This window comes from Zosterops lateralis (assembly GCF_965231275.1).
Source record: "Zosterops lateralis genome assembly, chromosome: 8".
Lineage (NCBI taxonomy): Eukaryota > Metazoa > Chordata > Aves > Passeriformes > Zosteropidae > Zosterops > Zosterops lateralis.
This window is the reverse complement of record NC_139768.1, coordinates 2,450,539-2,463,094: the sequence shown is the minus strand read 5'-3', so window position 1 is coordinate 2,463,094 and position 12,556 is coordinate 2,450,539. Positions and strand designations below refer to the sequence as shown.

At 40.5% G+C, this 12,556-nt stretch overlaps 1 protein-coding gene across 1 annotated transcript; it reads left to right on the top strand.

The window, feature by feature from the left end:
* Window positions 1-581: 581 nt before the first annotated feature.
* GHITM (growth hormone inducible transmembrane protein) lies at window positions 582-10,758 on the top strand. The gene is made up of 9 exons (XM_083866058.1): window positions 582-674; window positions 2,074-2,233; window positions 3,719-3,818; window positions 4,033-4,144; window positions 5,440-5,581; window positions 6,617-6,725; window positions 7,798-7,986; window positions 8,531-8,702; window positions 9,540-10,758. The coding sequence occupies exons 2-9, from the start codon at window positions 2,105-2,107 to the stop codon at window positions 9,625-9,627; spliced, it is 1,041 nt and encodes a 346-aa protein (XP_083722184.1). The 5' UTR covers window positions 582-674; window positions 2,074-2,104; the 3' UTR covers window positions 9,628-10,758.
* The last annotated feature ends 1,798 nt before the right edge of the window (window positions 10,759-12,556 follow it).

Below are 12,556 nucleotides of genomic sequence, written 5' to 3'. Positions count from 1 at the left end.
GGAGGTGATAATGAAGACACAGCCCAGAAACACAAATGCTCTAAAAAGGCAGAGCCAAGGAGGAGCCATGCAAAACAGTTCCTGGGATATGGAAACTACTTTGTGGAAAAATATGAATATTCAACAGATTGAAACAATAGAAAAGGTACTTAAAGAATGTCTCTGATTTAGCAGAGTGTGGACTTGGCTGAATGTGAAGTCACCCGGCTCGGCCGTACTTTGCTCTTTTTCTATCTCCTAACTGTCTTATTTTCTTATTATTATTCCTTCTTATTATTAAACCTACTTCTTAAAATTTAGAAAGCAAAATTTACACAGAAAGCAAAGCTCATTTTTCACAGCCCTGTTCCCACCTCAGGACTTCCCGTCTGTGGGCGCGTTCCCGCCTCGGGCGCGTCCCCGTCTCAGGCGCGTTCCCGCCTCAGGACCGGCCCCTGGCGCGCCCCCTGGCGGCGGCCCCGCCCTCCTCCCGCGCGCTTCCAGAACCATCGCTGCCCCCGCCGGCCAATGGCGGCCGCGGGATTGGGGTGGGAGGGGTTACGTAGCCGGGAGCGAGCCAGTCGCGTGGCTGGGGCGGCGGTGGCGTCACTTCCGCTACCGGGGCCGGGCCTGGGCCTGCTGCTGCGGGGGCCGAGTGCGTAGGAGGCGGCGGGGACCGCGCGGGGCCGGGACAGGTGCGGGGCAGGGCCGGGATGAAACCGAGCTGAGAACGGGCTAAAACCGGGCGTGGGCCGAAAGCGGGAGAGGGCCCGGCCCGCCCTGTGCTGAACCGGGGGCTGGGAGGGGTTTCTGCGCCCTGGGGTGCGGCGGTGATTCCACAGCGCCCGGGTTACATGTGTGGGAATGTTGTTCCGCTTTTAGCTCCCTGCCCTCCGTGCTCTTGGTGGTAAAGCTCTTGAAGTTACCTTGCTCTAAATAACGGATTCTGAAAAATGAAAGCTAAAATCGCCGAGGTGACCCTGTCTGTTCCTGCAGGCCGTGTCATCCCCGTGGGAGAGCCGCGTTTGGCATTTCATGACCGCGCTCAGAGCAAAGTGACTTTCTCCCATCAGGGTTATTATATTCTGTGTCACTCCCCTGTGACTAACGCGAGGTGTCCGGTGCTGTGCGTGCTTGTTTCTCACCCCTGTTTAAACCTGCCTGGTTTTAGAACACTCTTGGCTTGTATTGATCACTGCACACGTAAGATGTGACTGGGCGTTTGGAGAAAGGCATTGGTGGTTTGGGTGTTCCGTGATACATCAGAGGTTGTGTGTAATTGTAATTAAAGTACATTGAAGTGACTCCAAGGCCTTGGGGTGGGGGTTTTTTTTGGTGGGGTTTTTTTTTGGTGTGGGTTTTTTTTTTTTTTTTTTTTTTTTTTGTATGATGTGCACCATTTGTGGCAGTGAGCTGGCAGTTTTCCTGCTGCCAGTGGGACACACAGGCTGGTCCTGCTGTGAGTGGTGTCACTGTTTTCTGGTCAGAATTGCACCTGAACCTCCATTCTGGGCTGTGACCTTGGCTGAATTCTCTGCCCATAAAGCTGATTTTTTAAAGGATGGCTTAAAATCTTTCTCTGACTATTTTCCACCATACATATCGTGCTGTTTGTTCATTTGGGTTTATGTTTTGCTCATTTGGGTTTATGTTTACATGGAGTTTTAAGTAAATCTGGAGCACAGAGTAGTCATGCAGTGTTTTGTCTCAAAATGAAGGTTAGTTGCCAAAGTAACTCAAACTTAAGTACATGAAGGGTCTTGATTTTATTTAAAGTATTTTATTTATTTATTTTAATTATTTATTTAATTTTAATTTATTTTAAAATATTGTGTGCTCCTGTTTTTGAGTAAATCATGCGAGAGAAGTCTCTGATGGAACTGGTAGACTAAAGCAAGATTAAACTTTGTATTTAAGAAGGTTCTACCTTTTATTACAGTACTTGAATGATAATACTGTTTTCACTACATATTTTCATGAGTTGGTTTGGGTTCTTTTCATGACTTCTGTTATAGCTGAGAATAAGCAGCAAGCATGCCTCGTCTGAAAACCGTGTAACCAAACAGAAAATTCCATTTTCTTGTGCATTTTCAGGAGCAGAGCGAGTTAAGTTACCTCAGGAACCATGCTGGCTGCCAGGCTGGTGTGCCTGAGGGCACTGCCCTGCCACACCATCCGCCCCACCCTCACTCAGGCCTCCCCAGCCTTGAGGAGCTCCAGTATTAAAGTCTACAGGCTGTGGCAGCCCAGCCAGGTAAGGGAATTCTCTTTCAGGGTTGAGTGTATTGCCTAAAGAATCACTTTGCATGGAGTGCCTGATGTGGATGAGCACAAGTCTTCTGCTTGTTTGAGGTGCCTGCTCTGGTTTACTGAGAGGAGGATGTTGTTCAGTCAAAGCACAAGGGGTTTGGAGCAGTTGAAGTGAAATCTTCTGTTTCAGTGGCTGATTTGTGTCTTGAGAATAATGGGCAAAAGAGCTCAAAGAGGTTGTTAGGGATGGACAGGCCTTACTAGGTAAGGTGGGAGGAACAGGAATTCTTGTCTTGTCTCCCTGTTCCCAAGTTAGAGTCTGAAATATAGCATTAAAATAAACACTTTCTTTCCAATTATTTTAGTCCCAATATGTGTTTAGAGCTATAGTCCAAGATAGAGCAATTTCTGAGCTATGGGAGGACAATCACAAATCTAACCATCAGTTTTAAAAACTAATCTGTCATTATCCTGAGGCCCTGTTTATTCTTCATTGAGAGAGGATGTTGCAGAGCTGCAGCTCACAGCTGTTAGGGGCTGTTGCTGCTCTTTTGTCATCTTGATGAAAGTCCTAGTGGAAAATTCTTCACCTCCTTTGTATTTTCCTCTGAAGCATTATGAGTTTGTGGCTACATGGTGGATTTTTTGTGTATTTGTTTTCCAGCATTGGGCTGGATTTCATTAGCTGCCAAACAAAACCAAACTGAAGGGCTCTGGTAAACCCCTTGAATTGTGATGTTTTAATGGCTGATGAGAGTGATGCTCATAGGTTTTGTATTTTAGTGTTGAAACAAACTCATAGCTTGATGTGAGTCCTTGACTTTAAAATTTTAATTTAAAAATTTCTGTAAAAAATGGCCAGAAAACTTCAAAAGTTATTTTTGAACTTAAATTCTGTGTTGATCTTGCAACTTACTAAGATTTTGAGCAGCATATTGTAATCATTTGGAGCTTGTTGACCTTAAAAATCTTGAGTTTCTAGGCCTTCATTCAAGGTTTCTTCTATAATTCAAGGCTAGACTTGAAAGCAAAAAATTTGTGCTCCTTTTCCAGCTTTGATATCTGTAAAATACAAGTATTGTGTAAGAATTTTTTTTTGCATTGAAGTGTTTGCATGAAGAGTGTTTTAGCATAGAAAGCAAAACACATTTTTACAAAACAAAGAAGTAACAAATATGGTTTTATATTTAACAAAGAGGCTTTTGTTCAGTGCAGGACTAGAGTAGAAGAAATGCAGTCTGAAAATTCCAGCTTCTGGAATTCACTGCATTGGTTCTATACTTCTGGAATATGTGAATGTTTTTCATAAAGGTTCCTAAACTTTAATGTTTGCCTGTTTTCCTTGAGCACAGTTGCTTTGTAGGTATGAAGGTGAGCACAGATTAATAAGAGATTAATCAACAATTTTAAATGTAGCAAGTAAGTTGATAAGACTGTCTTCTATTTTATTTCATTAAATATTTCTTATGTTTTTTTCTGAATCTAACAGAGTTATGCCAGCAGAGTAAGAACGAGTGCCAGGCGTGGAAAATTTGGCCAGGAAGTGAAAGAAGCAGCATTTGAACCATCTGCAGAAGCTGCACTTAAAGGTAGGGGAGCTCTGCTTTAAATACTGAAAATCTTTGAACCTGAACTTAAAACTTCCTCTGGAAGGAATATGTTTGTCATTACTGAAACTGGTAGAGAACCGAGTTGAAATTAAGTGAAGCTTTAAGGAGGGGTGCATCAAAATTGACACAAGGATGTTTTTAACTTTCCAAGACAAAACATTAATGAGTGTATGGGTTTTACTTCTTTACCCAGCTGATCGCGTGGGGAAGTTCATTGTTGCTGGAGGGGCTGCAGTTGGCCTGGGAGCCCTCTGCTATTATGGGATGGGCATGTCCAGTGAGATTGGAGCCATCGAAAGGGCTGCGTAAGTACCACTGTTTACTCCTTTATCAAAGCAAATTTCTCCTTAGTCTGTCTGTTCTTTAGCTGTTATCACCCTGCTGCTATATATGCACTGATATATACACTATCAGTGTATACTTAGGCTTTTCTAAGCTCTGGAGATTAAACCTCCACTTATGTCTCTGCAGGTTTTTAAAGAGAAATCAGAATTATTCAGCCTTAGATTGGTAGTAACCTGAGTGAGTTTGTTTTGCTAAATCTTAAATTAAGAGTACAGAAACTTGTCTTATGAGGTGTGCTCCAGATAACTTAGCAGTGCTTTTCAGAAGACCACACTGCCTAAGACCAGTTTCCCTGTTGTTCTTATGAGACTGTTCATCAAACTTTAATACAGCTGTTTAAAAAGTCTTCATTAAACACCATATCTGGCATAAGCTTTGATCTAATAAATCCATTCTTAAAACTTAGCTGAATTGCTTCTTGGTCAAAAAGAGCCCTGGCTGATGGCAAAACTCTATAGTCAGGCTTAAAAGATGGGTAGTAATAAGCATGGACTTGGGAGAAATGTGTGTTGGGAACATTTTGCTTTATTTTTCATTTGTATTTGGAAGTGGCAGTCTGCATTTATACTGAATCTGTGTTGTTTGTGTCTAGGAGAAGCTTGTCATAGATAAAGCTATGTCCAATTTTTTTTCCTGTGCAAGCCTTGAATAACAACAGGTCAAAAGAGTGAAGTGGGAAAAAATGTGTGCACTATGTTTAAATTCAGTGTTAGCAGGGAATCTTTTCTTGAGTGTAGCGTGAGCAAATGATCCGGCAGAAACTCACTTATGGCTGGGTCTGTTGCTATTGTTAGAGCTCTCAAAATGACGTTTGTGTCCTTCCTGTGGTGTCAGATAACAGTGTGCACTGTGACTCAGCAGTTTGTGAGCTGCTTAGTGCCAATACAGGTTTTGCTGACCTTTCACCTGAAACCAGTTTGTTACACATGGACACATCATTCTCTCTTTTTTTTTTTTTCTGTTGTTAAAAGCAGTCATTACTCTGCTTTTCATGCATGCTTCCTGCTTAGAATTGAATTATAGTTAGGAGGATTATTTGTAATTTTCAGTGTTTCTACTGAGTTAACATTAGATTAAATCAACAAGATTGACAAATTCAGTCCCCATTGTAAAATAAACTCACATCAAAAATTGCTCGACCACATCACTATTATGAAACCTCCCTTATATCTATGGCTGTGAATGCACTTAACAGCTTGGTTGTGGTTTTAGCTGTTCTCTATTCTGAAGTTCTGTATGACTGTTTATTTTTCAGTATTTGGCCCCAGTATGTGAAGGACAGGATCCAGTCTACCTACATGTACTTTGCAGGCAGCATTGGCATGACAGCTCTGTCTGCTGTAGCAGTGAGCAGATCTCCTGCACTCATGAGCCTCATGACAAGGGGCTCCTGGCTGGTAAGTTTTGTTATAAAGATAAAAGTGTTTGCTGAGAAAATGCGCCCAAATCGTGGTTGATGTTAAAAAGAAATGAAAAATGTAAAGTACTTGGTGGAAAGTAAGGCAAAACTTAGCCTACATTAGTGTCCTTATCCATAAAGACTGTTCAGGTATCCTGATGGTATTTTGTGATGTAAGATTTGGTGATTCTAGTCACATTCTAACATGTTTTCTCTATACTGCTGTGATGGTTTGTCAAAGAGAAACCACATGAGCAAAAAATGGCTATGCTGTCCTTACCAGCTGTATACACAAGTAAGAACCTCTTAGAAACAGCAACCTAAAGGTAATGGCACAGTTTCTGTGGCTGTCTGTAAATAGAAACTGAGGTCCCTGTGGATTGTAACTCCTCCCTGTGCCTTCCCATGTAGCACTTTGAAAGCTGTCTCCTGTTTGCCAAGGCTGAAACAACACTTAATACATATTCAGTGTATTGGGTGGAGTGAAACAGTAGCAGTTAAATGCCAACACCTACATCACTTGGGAGATAAATTTGATAAAGTATCATTGGTGATAGAAGTTCTACATTTCTGACCAGTTTGGTAGATGTTGAATAATTCTGCTTGGAACTATGAGTAAGAGGAGACACTGAAGTTAAAAAATCATTGGTAGCAAAAGCCTGTAAACTAATTGTTGGGTTTGGGTGGAGAAATGTACAAGAAAAGCAAGAAGGCTAACACATCTCAGGTACCTTAATGAAAGTGAGGGGCAGAACCATGGGTTTTCATTTTCTTACTTTACACAGCCAAGAGAGTTTCCAACTTGACCATTAAATTTGGATTTCTAGAAAACTGAGTGAAAATAAATGAAAATTACTGCAAGCTATAACCTGCAAAGATTTGACTGTAACCTTACAGGAGTAAAATCCATGAATACTCCAGTCGTGAATTAGGTTGCTGTTTTCAGAGTCAGTGTTGACTTTTAGACTAGGAGATTAGAACAGAGACCACATGTCTGTATGCTAACATGAGCTCTGTAATGCTGTTTCTTCAGGCAATTGGTGCAACTTTTGCAGCCATGATTGGTGCTGGAATGTTGGTCAGGAGCATACCCTATGAAAACAGTCCAGTGGCTAAACATGCAGCATGGATGCTGCATTCAGGTACGTGGTTTTAGTGTTTGTTGTACAGATACCTGTGCTTCAGTGTAGCCAGATGCTGACTTTAACAAAACTCTGACTTTAAAGAAAATTTTTATATATTGATGTAGGGGAGTAGAGATATTTCAGAGATCAGTGAGAACTCCTGAATGTCAGGGGAAGATGTCTTAAGTGTCCTTAACACTCTAGTGTTGCTCACAATCTTCTAAAAGTCATGTCTGAGTTAAACTTGAGGTATGTAACTCCATATTGAATAGAACTAGGTGGTTTCATGGCTGCTTTGGTTTCGTGGCTGCTTTCTAACACTACCACTTCTGTAAATGCTCTTGCCTACACCAACCATTCTTCAGATGTGCAGAATAAGGAGGTATTTGAAAACCTGACTAGAAAAAAAGAGATTTTAGTATTAGTTTATTTTTGAATACCAGATGTGTCCATCCAGTATTTAAGCTATGAATACAGATCAGTTTCTCACTAATGATGCCTGCTTCAAATAATAATGGCTCTCATTTTTCAAATCTGTTTTGCCAGGAGTAGTTTGTTGTACAGGAAAAACATGTGGATGTTGGGCCCTGGAATCATATTTGTGTTTCTAGAGCTAACATGTCTGCCAAGAAGAAATTATGTTTATTGTAGTGAAACTACCTAATGAGATGTTAATGGGCTAGGTGCATGTTTCCTACAGATCTCTAGCAAAAAAAATTACTTACTTGCCTAACTAATTGTTGTGTCAGAAATCTGTCCTGCTCTTCAGTGTTGCTTGCTCCTGATGCTATTATGTCCATGGTAGATATCTCTTTTTACCAGCTCTGTTATGAACCAATCAGTATATTGACTTTTGGTGGTCTTTTTTTCCCCCAAGATGAGCTCCCTGAAGAATTCTAGTGATAAATAGAAATACATCATGGAATTTAAGGCTGCTAGTTCATAGTGCTCCCTTCTAGATAAGAGCACAATCAAGTGCACTGGTGTTTTGTCGTGCATGGATTAGTTTGAGCCGTGCCATTGAAAAAACCAAGTGGGTTTGGCGTGTGGTGTTCCAAGTCTTACCTGTGTTCTGTTTTGCTTTGCCCAGGTGTCATGGGTGCAGTGGTGGCTCCTCTGGCCTTCCTTGGTGGTCCTCTGCTGATCAGAGCTGCCTGGTACACTGCTGGCATCGTCGGGGGGCTCTCAACTGTGGCCATGTGTGCTCCCAGTGAAAAATTCCTCAACATGGGAGCACCACTTGGCGTAGGCTTAGGCTTTGTTATTGCTTCTTCAATCGGTAAGATACTGTTTCGATGCTGTCATACAAAGTAGGCTATAAACTTAAGCTACTAAGGTGCAGCTCACAGTTAGTTGCAGGCTGGTCTGCCCAGTGAAGATTTACCTTAAATATAGCCTTTGCAACTCCAGCACAGCAGAAGATACTCTGTTCATATTTGTTCTTGAAAACAAAGTGTGGGGTTATGATTCTGGCAGATGTTAGTCTGACAGCCAAGAGGGGCACCTTTTATTTTAGATATTGCCAGTGAGTAGGGAAGGCAGTTAATGTGATTTTAGTTTTTGATCCACTTGTTTTTCTTCATGTGTTTTAGTCATTGTAGTAGTTACAGGTACTTTCACCTGAAGAAAAATGCACAGTTCCCTGGGGTGTTCCAAATGAATGGATCAGGTTGTGTAAAAGCTAAAACTCTTGGTATCAAACACGCACCACAAACTGAGAACTTCCTGAAAAACGTGTGCTCCAGTGACTGGAGTTGGGCCTAAGTCAGAGTAGCAGCTACACACAGTTATTTACCTTTAACTCTGTTGTATTTCCTCTGCAGGATCCATGTTCTTGCCTCCCACCTCAGCCTTGGGCGCGGGGCTGTACTCGGTGGCGGTGTACGGTGGGCTGGTGCTCTTTAGCATGTTCCTGCTCTATGACACACAGCTGGTGGTCAAACGGGCTGAAACTCTGCCCCTCTATGGCGTGGCCAAATATGACCCCATCAATGCGTAAGTGTTCTCTGTGCACAGCTGGTGGCAGGGGCTGGGTGAGGGTTTGCCTCAGGTTGGGTTGAGGTGTGCTTTAAAAACAGCCTTTTGTTTGTTGTTCAAAAGTGTGTTGCTGTGAAATGTGAAGAATCGCAGGGTTTGAAAATAACAGTGAGAAAATAGTTACTGAAGTTAAAACTGAAATCATTTGTGAGGATTGTGAGAAATAAAACTGAGCGTGTGGTGTCACATTCCTCCAGCAATACCTTCTAAAGTGTATTTTTGTTTTCTAAAGTGTTGGTGGCAGAATTTATAGTTGCTTTCTGAAAATAACTGTCAGTATCAGTTGAGACAAAAAAGGTTAATATTCCCATAGTCATTTAATATTTATTAGTCTCTGTCACTAAATAAAAAAGCTGCTAATGGTGTGATAGGGAAGGAAGGATTGAGTCTTCGGTAAAGATCAAGTCTGACTAACAAGTAACTTTCTTGTAAATGTGTGTCTGATCCTAGGTGAATTCTTACCTCCTTGGTTCTGTTTTATTCTAATTAAAGTATAGAAATGGCTGATCTTCCTGAATATTCTTGGAGATAACCAGATTGAAGTTCAGTATAAAATCAGAAACTCCTGTATGAGAGCAGTATACTGTCTGTCAGGATTTCTGTAAATAGCTCTTCCTGGCAGAGGTGGTAGAACAAAATACAGTTGTTCTTTGACATACAAAGCACTGAGGACAGTCATAGCTGAGTTGTGTAAAGATAGTTCATGCAGGTTCTGGAAATGAAAAATAATGGGTTGAAATGCCAAATAATTCTCTGTGTGTTCAACAGCAGTAATTGTGATTTCTTGTGTCCTAGATGCCTGGGTATCTACACCGACACACTCAACATCTTCATTCGGGTGGCCACCATGCTTGCAGGTGGTGGAGGTGGCAGGAAAAAGTAAACAGAGACTCACCTTTGCAACTGTCTGACAGCCTACCTAGTGCACATATTAAATAAACATTCATGGTTAAAGCAGTAATGCTCCAAGTGACAATTTTAAAGCATTTCAGCATATTGGTTCAGTGCAATGTGATTCAGTCTTAGTTTTTTCTTCAAACACTTTCCAGCTCTGTGTTTAAAATAGTCTGAACTGCTTCTAATTGTACATTATTTTGGGAAAGTAAATTATTTTTAATATATGAATAAAATAGTCCTACCTGCTTTTTAAGGGGTTAGATGGCAGTTCAACTCTTACTTTCCTTTTTATTTTTACTGTTACTACATAGTAAAGGAAGTAATTTTTGAACTGGTATCCCATAGGCAGATAGGGGTACAAGCTACTTCATGAAATGCTGCTTAGATGCATCAATATTCAGTTAAGTTTCATAAATTTTGTTTTAGTGACATCTTCAGAAGAACTGAATCAGTTGTATATGGCCCTAAATGCAATCATGGCTTTGACCTGGGCAGAAATTTCAGAAAAGTTTAAGCAGTTGTTTAAGCAGGACTTGAGAGGTTAGCTGACCAAAAAGTGTAAAGGAGACAAGATGTGGGAACTATGCAGCATTTGTCTCATATGGACTTCAGTCTCCTTCTGGAAGTACACAAGAATTCCTTGCTTTAATGTTGACTGGCTATAATAGCTAGATTATTTTGTTACTAGATTTATAAAAGTGTTGAATGGCAATATAGCTGTGTCTGTCTTTTGGTGGCTAAATTCCTGTACTGTGGATGAAGGTCTATCCAGAAGAGCTCCCAGTGGTCATCTCTTGGAAACTTGTACAATTGGCACAGAAACTGGGAATTGAGGATGGCTGGATCATAAATTTGCCATACTGTCGTGTGCTTTAGTTTGTTTAACTTTTCTCCAAATTGATATGTTAAACTTGTTCTAAAAGAAATGTTCCCTAACAGTGAAATTGATTTGACAGTAAGAAATTTATGTTTTTCAGACTTTATTGCTATATGTTGAAATAAAAGGGGAATTCTTGGGCCATGAAAATTTTGACATAATGTCAGCACCTCATATTTTTAGTTTCTGGTAAATATGTTTATGTATTGACCTATGAACAATAAAATTCTAGCCTCACAAGTTGGCTACTCTCACTTTTCCTCATGCCAACAGAAATATTTTAGTACCCCTGCACTAACAGCTTGGTGAAGAATACCATAAATATATTTCGGTTGTGGTTACAATTTCCTTTGTAAGAGAGTACATCCTTCTCTGTAAAAAATCTGTGAAGATGGTTCTCAGTTTCACTGGCTGGCACCTTTCTGGGGGTGTTTCCCAGTGGGAAGATACTGGCTCCACTTGAAGTGCTTCTGTTGGTTTAACCTGTTGGCCACTTGTTGCAGCCAGTGCTGCTTTTATGTCTGTCACACACTGCAGTATTTTTTGACTCTTCAAACAGGGAAGAAAGAGTGGATTGTGAAGAACCTTGTTGCAGCTCCTCTGTGCCCAAAGATTACAAGGCACAATCTATTTCCTGGCGCTATTACAGCTGGAGTGACATCTGTAGTTCTTAGAAGGAAGAAATCTGTGGATCATGTCAGTTGTAAGTAGCCTGTTCAGAGAGTTTTATCTTTCTAAGCAATTTGATACCCTTAATTTTTTCATAGTTTTACTGTGGTAAAACACACAGCAGTGTGCTTGTCCTCAAAATCTGAAATGTATGGGGAGCTGTCTTAAAATTCTGACATTTGTGCTTGTTACAAAAGAAAACTCAGACAAAAGACCTGTCCAGATTCTGAGGCTGAAGTTTTCAAGGTTGACTGTGAATCAAAGGAGGGATTTTGGACTGTTTGGAACAGTGAGATATTTACACACTGCTTACAGGAGGTGTTTGCATGGAAAGTGAGACCAACAGGAATTCTAATAACCTTTTGAGAAATGGTGCCTGAAGAAACATGAGCATCACATATGCTCAGTCTTGTGGAAAGATGTGACTTGGCTTCTGTGGGTGAGATTACAGCACTAGGAGTGTTTTCCTAGTGCTGGTCTCCAAAAAAAGGAAGAAAACTGAGTTATTCCTTTGTATTTGAAGTCTTAAGTCAAAACTTAAGATGTATCTTAAGACACCTCTGATTTGATGTGAGATGAAAATCTAAAGGCAGCACTACTGACAGTGACACCTGGTAGATCTACTTACAGTCATAAAACTCTGGGATTTTTTGCAAGTCCAGGCATGACTCATCAATATGTAAATTTAATTTGGCTAAAAACTCCCCACCTTCTTCAGTAATTCCTGACTATGTGTGCCAAAGAACATTAAAGACGTAAACATTGTGTTTATTAGTCCACGATTTAATTAAGTTCTGATCTTTGCTACTGATTATAGCTGGTTTCTACAGATTTTCATGATGTTTCCAGTAATTCTCCTTTTAAATCATGGTCTAAATAAGCATCTATATAATGTTTAATCATTTACTTCAATTTTATTAAGAATATAAAGCAATTCTTTTCCTAAGAAAGTGTTCTTCACCATCAGCCAGTATAATTAAGAAGACCAGATCCGACTGATGCACGTATTTTAAGTGTGCACAGCAGAATACAACGTGAAATTTAGATCTCACCTAATGAAATTATTGAATGTAATTAGCTTTGCAATTTTCATCCAGCTTGCCCTGCCTCTAATGCTGCTGAAAGCTGTCAGGTAATATGCACTTACCTTCATAAAACCTTGATAATAGTTCACCTATAACACAGTAACAGGGAATGCCTGGTGCCTTTATGTAACTTGAATTGGTCCCAAGACAAAGATTATTCCTTCCTGTTCCTGCTGTCATTAAAGAGCAGAACGCTTTTTCTTTAACTTCAATATTTGGAAATAATGCAAGAATACAGCATGATTTTCCTTGAACTTATAAATTCCTTGAATTTATGGCTAACT

Coding starts and splice junctions, on each gene's coding strand:
- GHITM (XM_083866058.1), top strand. CDS start 2,105: ATGCTGGCTGCCAGGCTGGTGTGCCTGAGGGCACTGCCCTGCCACACC. Junction 2,234..3,718: donor GGCTGTGGCAGCCCAGCCAG/GTAAGGGAATTC, acceptor TGAATCTAACAG/AGTTATGCCAGCAGAGTAAG. Junction 5,582..6,616: donor TGACAAGGGGCTCCTGGCTG/GTAAGTTTTGTT, acceptor CTGTTTCTTCAG/GCAATTGGTGCAACTTTTGC.